This window comes from Semicossyphus pulcher, unplaced genomic scaffold, assembly GCF_022749685.1.
Source record: "Semicossyphus pulcher isolate SPU_LCO1_2020_fin unplaced genomic scaffold, fSemPul1.0.p SCAF_15, whole genome shotgun sequence".
NCBI lineage: Eukaryota > Metazoa > Chordata > Actinopteri > Labriformes > Labridae > Semicossyphus > Semicossyphus pulcher.
The window spans coordinates 19,735,568-19,746,130 of NW_027211659.1; the positions used below are offsets into that span (position 1 = coordinate 19,735,568).

A 10,563-nucleotide genomic window follows, 5' to 3' on the forward strand; every position below is an offset into this window, starting at 1 on the left:
CCTTCAAATATGACATGTCTAGTTAGATTGGTTAAAACAATATCCTCTCATACAAGAAGCAGAACCATTCGTCAAAATGTACGCCACTCAACCTAACTTTGATTCTATTGGTTATTGGGTCAAACGTTGTTGGTTTGCGGCTCTGATTTCATGAAAAATAAGGGAAATTGAAACCTGAAGGTGGCAGTAATGCAACCATTTTGATGCCGACTGCCGTAAAATCCCAAAGAAGAAGAACGGCCCAAGCACAAGAAGAAGAAATAGAGGGGAAATGGCCTGATTTCTTTCCGGTGTTGTCTTCTCAAACATCATGAAGTGTGCTAGCTGATCTAGCAATTTGAAGAAGCAGGAGTTCAAATTTATTCAGTAAGTTTTAGCTGTGTTTGTTATAGTCAAAGTCAGCGTGCTGTACAATGACATAAAGCGTGGCGCTGGCTTTACCGTATTGGTTGAACATAAAGTTAAGAGTGTCAGGTAAGGTTGACGTTAACAGGCTAACGGTTTCCTGCAAACTAATAAAACTAACAAATTAACTTTATATTGGCTGTAACGTGAAGCTAAGTTGATATGAAGCACTATGAGCAAGCTACAAGTAAAGATAACGTTACAGGTAATGCGAGTATAATGCTACTCATGTTAGCTCACCAGTAGTTAATTAAACATTACGGGGAAATTGCAAATAGTATCCCTTATTTCTTTGACTTAATTGATTTAACAAGAGCATCAACAAGCAAAGTTAAGTTGCCATTTTCCTTTTTCCAGTTTAGTTGGTTGTATTACCAGGTCTGGTTGTACCATTACGTCGTTTTTTAACGTTATCTTCTTATTATTATTTTATTCTTGCTAATACTGATTGTGCTTTTATAAGTTGGACAACGACATGTTACTACAAATCAATCTCCCGAAGTGTGTGAATAAGCAACTCGTCACTTTCTAACCTCTTCTCTTTCCGACTCAACATTATACGTTGTTGAGAGGTGGCATATAGTTGTTCACCACAAGTATCTTACCCAAAATAGCTTAAGCCGCGATGAATCCTGCATTAAGTAATCTTATATTAACATAACCTGTTGTCAGTTTACCCCATGCATTTACACATTTTTTTCATTTCAGTAAGGTAAATGAAAAAAGGATCCACATCTTGATCGGATAAAGTAATCCATATGACTAAAGGAGATTTGCAGTGCAGTTGTCTAATTATTTCACCAGGACTTGGATCATATCTGGAATATCAGTTTTGTGTTGTAGTCTGTTTTCCTGTCGTTATTGGTTTCCCCTACTTAACCTGTTAAGCCTTACACAGCACCTTAGCTTAACTTCTGAGAGCACCACTACAGTAAATAATATCTGACAGGGGAACACAATTTGACACAACACAAGGACCTCTATGGTCAGTATATGGTTGCTGTGATTTTTCTGTATACCCATGTTACAGAAGAGAGGAAAAATTAGAAGATCTCTGCACAATCCTCACAGATCCCTAATCCAGATGCTGCTCATATTGTTGTTGGAGCATTAATTGAAGAAACTGCCAATCCCCTGAATTTGTATGCATGTCTAATAGGTGACAGTTGAATTGATTAATTGCTTGGCAGAAAGGCAACAGGACACATTAATGTAAGTGTTGTTCCCTACTTAAGCTGAGGTACCGCTACCGGTATCTGAAATGTGTGGTCTTGCGTTAAATTTTTCTTAGTATTCATGTTGTTATATATATATATATATATATATATATATATATATAATTTCCCCAGAAAATAAAACTGATATTACTCCTTTGAGTAGTTAGATTTCCCACACTAATTCATGCTGAACAATGTGTTTGGTACTCCCCTGCCCTTCTCCCCTAAATTTCATGCCTGCTTTCTCAAATCTTTTCACAATAGATGTCATCTCTCTCCACAGCTGACCATGATAGAACCAGAGCTACTGACTGAGGTCCCTGCAGCACTTAAGCGGCTTGCCAAGCAGGTTGTAAGGGGTTTCTATGGAGTTGAACATGCCTTGGCCCTTGATGTGCTGATCCGCAATCCATGTGTACGTGAGGAGGACATGCTGGAGCTGCTCAAATTTGATCGCAAACAGCTGCGCTCAGTACTAAACACCCTAAAGTCAGACAAGTTTGTCAAGTGCCGCATGAGAGTGGAGACGGCCCCTGATGGCAAGACGACAAGGCACAACTACTACTTCATCAACTACAGGTGATTATTTTCTGTTGGTTAGTGGTGGAAATAATAGACCTCTTCACTATGTTGCATACTACAAAGCTTTACCAACCCCAATTTTTTAGGGTGCTGGTCAATGTGGTCAAGTATAAATTGGATCACATGCGAAGGCGCATTGAGACGGATGAGCGGGACTCCACCAACCGGGCCTCCTTCCGGTGCCCCTGCTGCTTCTCCACATTCACCGATCTAGAGGCCAACCAGCTATTTGATCCCATGACTGGTAAACATTGAGCAAGAAATATTATAAAATATGTCTAGCACATTGGTAATGTTGACTTTCAATATGCGTATATATAAGAATGAATTTTTCCCTAATGACAGAAATCATGTAAAATGTATTTGGTGTACGTATTTTGATTTTATAGTTAGACTGATGTCCCATCTGTTAACATGAAGGAGGGCTTTATGACCTATACTGCAGCCAGTCAGCAGGGGGTGCTCGAAATGTTTTGGCTTCACTTTTGGGGATCTGTCATGTCCTCCATCTTTTTATATAGTTTGATGTGTACCTCTCCCTCAGACAGTCACCCCACCCCTGGCTTCCTGGCTGTTGCTGGGAGCTGCTGGGAAGCCAAGTCACTAGCAGCCTGCACAGACCACTGCAGGCTTGATACAGTAGCTGACAAAGTTTGGGTGCATTTCCAATTCACTAAGCATTACTTGCAACATGACAAAAAAAATATTTATTAAATGTACTGCTATCACTAAAATAGGCAGAGGGAAAAACAAAACATCTGACGCACAGTTGGAGAGAGAAGGAGAGCAAAAGGGAGTTTAGCCATCACTGACTGTTAAACTAACTGTTTAGCTAAAAAAATGAAAATTAAGGATTTGCAGAAAAAATTGATCATAGAAGGAAAGAGCTTAGAGTACTTGACCAGAAGAAATCTAAGTTTGAATGCACTGCAAGTTTCAAATAATTGATAAGATGCAAATGTTCTATCAACAAAAGAATTTATTAGCTCTGGTAACTGGACGTGAGACCATGTGTATATATAAGATTGTTTTCCAGTACCAGTATTGTAGGTACACAATGTCAGCTTTGGGGTTAAGTTTCTGTACCTAAACCTCCCCCTTAACGTGTCTAAGAGTTCTTTCCAACCCACAGGTACATTCCGCTGCACTTTCTGCCAGACTGAGGTAGAAGAGGATGAGTCTGTCTGTCCCGATGCCAGGACTCTAGTGGCACGCTTCAATGAACAGATTGAACCCATCTATGTGCTTCTACGTGAGACCGAAGATGTTAACTTGTCCCATGACCTGTTGGAGCCTGAGCCTTCTGAGATCCCTGCCCTCAAGCAGAGGTCAGTTTCTGATAAACCTCAAAGAAACACACCACTTTTCCCCCTCAGTCAGCACCACATAAATCCTCAAGTCCTTGACAACAACTGGGAATTCACTTCTGTAAACAGCGATTATTGCCTAAGTGATATTGTCTACCCCTTTATAATTATGTTCAACAAGCCATGTCTTTTTTTTCACCTTTACAAATTCAAATAAAATTAAAGGGATTCTTACAATGTTTACTGTCTTTCTACCAGCCGTGAACGTTCTGCGGCATCAGGACTAAACTCTGCAAGTGGCCAACACCGCGAAGCATGGTCAAACAAAGGCTCATCCTACGCTGACCTGTACACCCAGAATGTGGTTATTAGCATGGAAGAGCAGGAAGAACAGCAGAAACAGGCCAACGAGGGCAAGGCACCTAAGGAAAGGCCCGTCTGGTTGACTCAGAGCACTGTGCAGGGTGCTTACAGCGAGCCTGACATCCTCAAGAGCCGTAAGTAAAGGTTTCTTTACATCCGGTCAATAAGTAAGCCAAACAACCAATATGTGTAAAATATTGTAAACGTTTTGAAAGACAAGCTAAGACAATGAGTTGAAATGTGAGGAATTCATAATTTTTAGAATTACCTTTGGGATAGATAACAATATTATAAGCACTTGCTCCACAAGCCGCAACCCAATTTGCTGGCCAAAATACATAATGGCTCAAATGTAAATGTATGTAAAAAAAAACCTGAGGACGCTGTGTTTGAATAGTAAAATCTCTCTCGAACAATAAGCTTAAATCACCTCCTTTTAAGACCAAAACACACCTATGGGGGCACAGATGAGCACAACTACACTTTAACAATTTGGGCACAAGGCGTCACTTGGTATTACACGCCCACAATTTAGTGTGAGGGAAACATTACTTTTGTTTTAAATTTTGAACAGCACGTGAAAGTTGCCTGTGAGAAAATATCTGAAAAAAAAATGGGTCATCACATCAGTTCAAAGTATAAGGACCAGGGTTAGCTATAGAGGGATTTAATCAATGACACAGCAGTCTCTTCCTCATTACCATTATCTCCAGAATCAAACAGCAACCTCTGGGCTGTAAAAGGGAAGCCAACATAGCTAGCAAAAGTGCTAAAAACGGTTCCTCAATTAGCCACTTGAGGCTGGCTCTAAAAGCAAGTAAATTCCCATGTTGAAATGACAAACTTTACAGCAAAAATAAACATTTATACCCAGCACAAAAAAGATGGATTTTAATTAAATGAAGTCTTAAAGTTATTCATAAATATAGGCATAGTCACTTTGAATGATGGGTTGGTGCTTCTAGCTGTTTGCTAGTTGTCATCTGAGCTTTTTTGAGTGAACTTCTTTGAAGGTACTCAACTTAACCTCGTGGCCTTGTGTATGGTGTTGGAGCCATTTTGAGAATTTTTCTTGCTATAGGATACAGGACAAATAATATGGCTAATTGTACTAAAAAAATCTCTTGCCAAATCTGAGGTAAATTTAATTAGTTTTTTATTTATATGTTAAGCGCTAATAACCATCAGGTTTGTTATATGTTAATTAGCTTCGAGCATAGGGCACAGGCTCTTTACCTGTATAACTTTAGTGACTTGTTGTTTGCTAATCTCTTGCTCCTATCCAGCTCTACCTTCCTGTCTAAATATTTCTTTGGCTCAAAAAAAAAAAAAAAAAGATGAGGCAGCAAATCGCCAGATTTGATGCTTCAGTATGGCTATTCTTGAACCAAAGGCTGCTGTCACAGTTGCTATGTCTACTTTTTTTAAGTAAATGGTTCTTTTGCTTTTTGACCTTTACTCTTTGGTATTATCCCCTAAACTTAACAAAGGAAATATCTGTTCTAATGATTGGCTTGTGAGCTAATAAGACTAAAGAACACTAATCATCTAAAGCAGCCTGAACTTCAAAATAAGTTACGAGAATGATTTTGAAATTAAAAATATTCTATTGATTAATTTGTTCCCACAGATGGAGACATAGTACCCAAAGCCCAGGATGGAGAAGCTGGTCATGGGCTTGTACAGGCAGATGAAAATGAGGAAGTTATGCGTGCCCTGCTCATCCACGAGAAGAGGGGTGCAGCAGCAGCAGCAGCAGGTGGAGGTGGAGCAAGCGCTGCTACCAGGGGGCTCACCTCAGCCACAGCTAATGGTAGTGACTCTGAGAGTGACACCAGCGAATCAGATGATGGCTCTCCCTCAGTTCCTCTCACCACCACAGCTGCTCAGCATCAGGCCAACGAGGAGGAGGAAGAGGATGATGATGAGTTTGAGGAGGTTGGGGATGAGCCAATGGTGACGGTGGGGGGCCGACCGTTCTCATACCGAGAGGTCAGTCAGAGGCCAGAGCTAGTTGAGCAGATGTCTGCCCAGGAGAAGGAGGCCTATATTGAAATGGGACGAAACCTCTTCCAGGATATGTACTTCTGAACACACATTCACATTGATATATGCAAACAATAACACACATAGTAAAATTGTTTGAACACAACAAACAAAAAATGCTGCTCAAGAAGTATTTACAGTCCTGGTCTGGCAGTGTTAATAATTGATCCCACCTTTTAGTATTCTGTCAGTGTTTTTTAATCTCCATCAACAAACCAGAGGGAGATGGCAAGCTGCAGTTTGTTAAAAGAGTGCCATTTTTTTTCCAGCTTTGTCTGTAAGATTTCCATTTCAGTCACAGGCTGTCTGCACAATTTAGGTTAAAGGTCAGGAGTTTTACAACCCTAACTGATTTTGAAATCTACTGACACACACTTATAGGTAAAGGACCAATCCATAGTTGATCTTCTTTCTAATTTCTAACTTGCACACACTGCAAGATTTTTCAGTAATGGCTAGACTTGGTATTTTAGAGGGTAAATTCTACAATATTCTGTGGAGGTACAGCCTAGATATCTGATCATGTAAGGGTTGTACAGATCCAATCTTAGACCTCCAGAACACCTCACAGAGAGCTCTGAGACTTCCCGATAATATCAAACATGTTTGATATTTAGGATCTAAAATCTGGATGATTTTTGACATTACTTTTCAAGCCATAACAAACAAAATCAAATGTGAGGAGACCGATAGTGTATCCAACCAACAGTAAACTATCTAGTCCTGAGGCTAACCTTACCTAGTATAGTAATGTTGACAGAAAACAAACTGGAACCATCTCTCCTCCAATTCTCTCTGAACAATAGAACATCTGTGTTGACTGTGTCTCTCCAAACAATTTTTTCCACACTTTCTGCTTTTGGTTTTTCTCATTAGAAAGCATAACTACAGCTGGAGGTTGTCAGTGTCAATTTTGTTTACATAACCTTTTATGATCTCACAGGGAAGATCACGTGATGAGATACATTTCTCCTGGCACACACATTATCTTAATATTATCGTATAGTCAATCAAGTGGCATTATTTTCATATCCTGTAGTGTATGCATGTTTTCAATTAGAGATAGGACTTTTTTCCCCCTTGAAATCTGTTAGGATTATAACACTCATCTAGTCTGAGCCCAGTTAAAGATTACTGTGTTCAAATTGAACATACGCCTCCCGATGTGATCTCTGTTGCTAGCTTGTTAAAAAAGCAGAGACTGACGACAACATGGAGCAAAAACATGCTGTTGTAATGCTTTCAAGTGGGAAAACTTAAGCAGAAGGTTAAATAAGTTTGGACTTCTAAATCTAGTTTAGAAGTCTAGTTTCAGGGAGAACTGGAGGTGATCTTTTAGTTAGTTTTCTATCAGCAGTATTGTGCTAGCTAATTTTTACTTTTGCCTGAAAAAAACATAAGGGTTCCTCATTGTATTCCTGCTCAGAAAGTTACTGATGTAACCACATAAATTTCTAAATCTTAAATATATTACATACATTAATTATTCTCAGAACGAATTTCTCCTTGTATAGTCAGGAGTTGTGATGTTATGCATGCATCTGAGAAAAGAGAGCTCTTTACACATTGTCAGGTCATGTGTGTAACTACATTGATTGTGTATTGGGCTGTAAGCTCTGCAAAATTACGTCAGAGTGCATAATGGTACTGCTGTGGCTGAGTTTAAGCGGTGTGGCAGTTGCAGAATACTGTTGCCTTCAGGCTGTTGTCACTTTACTGCCCTTGTAGAAGAAAGTTGAATATTTTCTGTTTGTCAGATACAAGATTAAACAGGTTTGAAAAACGATTCTCTGGGAAATGTTTTATACAAAAGAAAAAAAGATAAGGGTCACTTGATATGGTATGCTCTGAACAATCTCTAAATAAAACAATACTGCAGTATAGCAAGACACTCATGAGAGGGTTTTAACCCATACCTGTAATACATAATACCCCCAAAACCATACACATGTGAACCTTAACATTCCATCCCAATGTTTTTGTCTCAATCTTTTTGTCAGAATGTGACTTCATCTTGTACAGAGTTCCAAATGTTTTAAAATACCATTTATATGAAAATAGTCAGAGTAGTAAAATATATGACACTCTAATGAAGTAAACACACTTCTTTATATCACGCACGAGATAAGCTAATGTTATGCACTCATGGCAGTCTGGCTCCTAATACATTTCTGTAGGTTTTTTTTTTTTTTTTTTTTTTTACTAGATTTTTATGCAATTTGTGTGTTCAAAATGTATGGTGGCAATGAGTTACTATTACAACAATAGAAAGAAAACGTTATATTTTACTTAACATAAAATAATTGTCTTGTGTGTATATATATATATATATATATATACACACCGTTAAGCAGAGGCTGCTACCACTGGCAATTTGTTACCACAGATGCGCTGGACCTACAGGATTTGATTTACAATTTAAAATGTGTTCAAAAATTTGCACAAGGGTGCGGTATTATCAAGAGAAATAAAGAAAAATGGACAGCAGTAAGCCAAGACGACTAATCAAGGGCCAGGTTGCTTTGTTACTGCTCACCCATAGTTTAGACGGTTCCTCTCAGGGTGGTCAAGAAATTAACATTTTGCCAGAATGAGCAACTAAGGCATGTTCAGTAAGTGTTGTGGCAAAAAGTTCCACAAACTCTCTTATCTGCAACATAATTTCAATCTCCAATAGATAATAAAACATGGTTGAAAAACTCTTAAAAATAGGTTTTATAAAACTTGGTTAAAAAACTCTTAAAAATATAATCAAAGTCTTCAAAAACTCAGACAAGCAAACACTAGAGACTGGCAGAATCTGATGCAAAAAGAGTTTATTCCCGTATAAATACAACGAAATAAACCCGAGTTCAGCCGCTCGGGTCTTATATACTCTAAACCCCTCCCTCGCTGGGCTTCAGCTTGCCCCAACACCTGTTGGAGCATATTATGGATTATGAAGTTTCAACTAAAACATATCATTGTAAAACTTTTGATTATATAACATCAACTCTAAAACATTTGATTATAAAGTTTCAACTAGAACATATCATTATAACACTTTTGATTATATAACTTCAACTCTAAAACATTTGATTATAAAGCTTCAAAATTTTTTCCAACATAACAACTGGACATTGTTATGTTAATATTTTGTGGCCATGGTTGAATATATTTTAAGCGTATAATATAGTGTGTTGTCAATGTTATTGCTTTCAGTGAAATGAGTAGCCAACATACTGTTCTCAAATCACTGCTAATGGCTAATTCTAATTTGGTAGTGCTGTAAGTGTAGTATGCTTAAACTAATATTTGCTGCAACCCTTTGTATGCCCCCCAGTCAACAACCTGAATTTGGCAGGCTCCCCTTGAAGAGACACCCACAACCAACTGTACTCTTCAGCTGCTTCAGGTAGTTTACAGGCATAGCACATACTTACACAGCCAGGCTTCCTACCAGCATCATCCATTCCTTACCCGACCTATGGTGCTCCATTGGCAACACAGCCAGCGTTTTAGCTGCCACCAGTTTGGTCAGAAGTGCCACACATTCAAACACACAAACTTACAGCTGAAATTAAATATTCATTTTTTGTTTTTGTTTATTTAGTGCCAAATCACAACAAAAGTGATCTCATGACTCTTTGCATATAGGTCAGCTCTAGTTCATTCCCTTTTTGATTTTAACTACAAGCACCCAACTAAATCCACCACAAGAAAGTACTTGGCAACAGCGGCAAGAAAAATGTCTTTTAACTTAAAATGTCTTTTAAGAGTTTTTCAACCATGTCTTTTAACAGATAAAATCTGGATCAGAACCCTTCATTGGTAGACAGCTATCTGTCACAACTGGCTGGGTCCAGAAATTTGGATAGAAACAGACAACAGACAAGGAGGCAAGCAACAACACAAACAAGCAACAGAAAGAAGTATGATGACGACTAATAATTATGCCAATCAAACATAATAGAAATATCCAATAACAACACTAACTATCATAATAATATAACAATCATAATTAGTATACAGTATATGCCATAGCTTAGGAAGTTGCCTAGCTGGTCCAACTTCCCCTTCATCTGCTACACCTTCAATATGGTGCTGCACCCAAGCTACAACCTCATCAGTGCAAGCAGTTTCATAGCCAAAGTTCCAGTCATTCACAACTGCATTTTCCCTCCTTATGAAGCCGTTTCTAGTACCAGCACTTCTTACATTGAGAAGCATCAGTGAAAGGAGTTCACAAACCTGATAATGGCATTGGCTCGTCTCCCGAACACACATTCTGAGCTATCATAACTCTGTAAGTATAGGTCCCTCATGGAGCAGCTGGTACTGGAGAAAGCCCTCCTTATTCCACAGTTTTGCCTCCACCATGTTCAGTCTTAAAAAATTGAAAAGGGACAGCCTCAAGAGTTTCCCCAAGGTGATTGCTACTATCATGAATTCCCCTGACAACACAGCATGGGATTTAAAAGCATTTCAAAGTTTTGACCTTCAGGTTTACCAAGAGGGCCCAAATGAAGTGGAGCCAATATCAACAGCATGTGTATAAGCTCTCAGTAAGCGTTCAAGATATCTTAAGGATAGCTCCATAGAGCATCAGCAACAACGTGATGAACTGCATACGCAGAGCCTCAATCCATACTACCTCAGAAAAC

General features: G+C 38.7%; 1 protein-coding gene across 2 annotated transcripts; it reads left to right on the forward strand.

The window, feature by feature from the left end:
- Positions 1 to 255: 255 nt before the first annotated feature.
- gtf2e1 (general transcription factor IIE, polypeptide 1, alpha) lies at positions 256 to 7,722 on the forward strand. Of its 2 annotated transcripts, none has more exons than XM_069662555.1 (6): positions 256 to 366; positions 1,906 to 2,201; positions 2,291 to 2,448; positions 3,337 to 3,532; positions 3,770 to 4,008; positions 5,505 to 7,722. In XM_069662555.1, the coding sequence occupies exons 2-6, from the start codon at positions 1,912 to 1,914 to the stop codon at positions 5,963 to 5,965; spliced, it is 1,344 nt and encodes a 447-aa protein (XP_069518656.1). In that variant the 5' UTR covers positions 256 to 366; positions 1,906 to 1,911; the 3' UTR covers positions 5,966 to 7,722. The 2 variants fall into 2 exon arrangements, with proteins under 2 accessions (XP_069518656.1, XP_069518657.1); XM_069662556.1 differs by lacking the exon at positions 256 to 366 and adding an exon at positions 392 to 474.
- Positions 7,723 to 10,563: the final 2,841 nt, after the last annotated feature.

Excerpts from the sequence above, each read along its gene's own strand:
- gtf2e1 (XM_069662555.1), top strand. The coding sequence starts at position 1,912 with ATGATAGAACCAGAGCTACTGACTGAGGTCCCTGCAGCACTTAAGCGG. Across the intron at positions 2,449-3,336 it reads GCTATTTGATCCCATGACTG|GTACATTCCGCTGCACTTTC; the intron begins GTAAACATTGAG and ends TCCAACCCACAG. Across the intron at positions 4,009-5,504 it reads GCCTGACATCCTCAAGAGCC|ATGGAGACATAGTACCCAAA; the intron begins GTAAGTAAAGGT and ends TTGTTCCCACAG.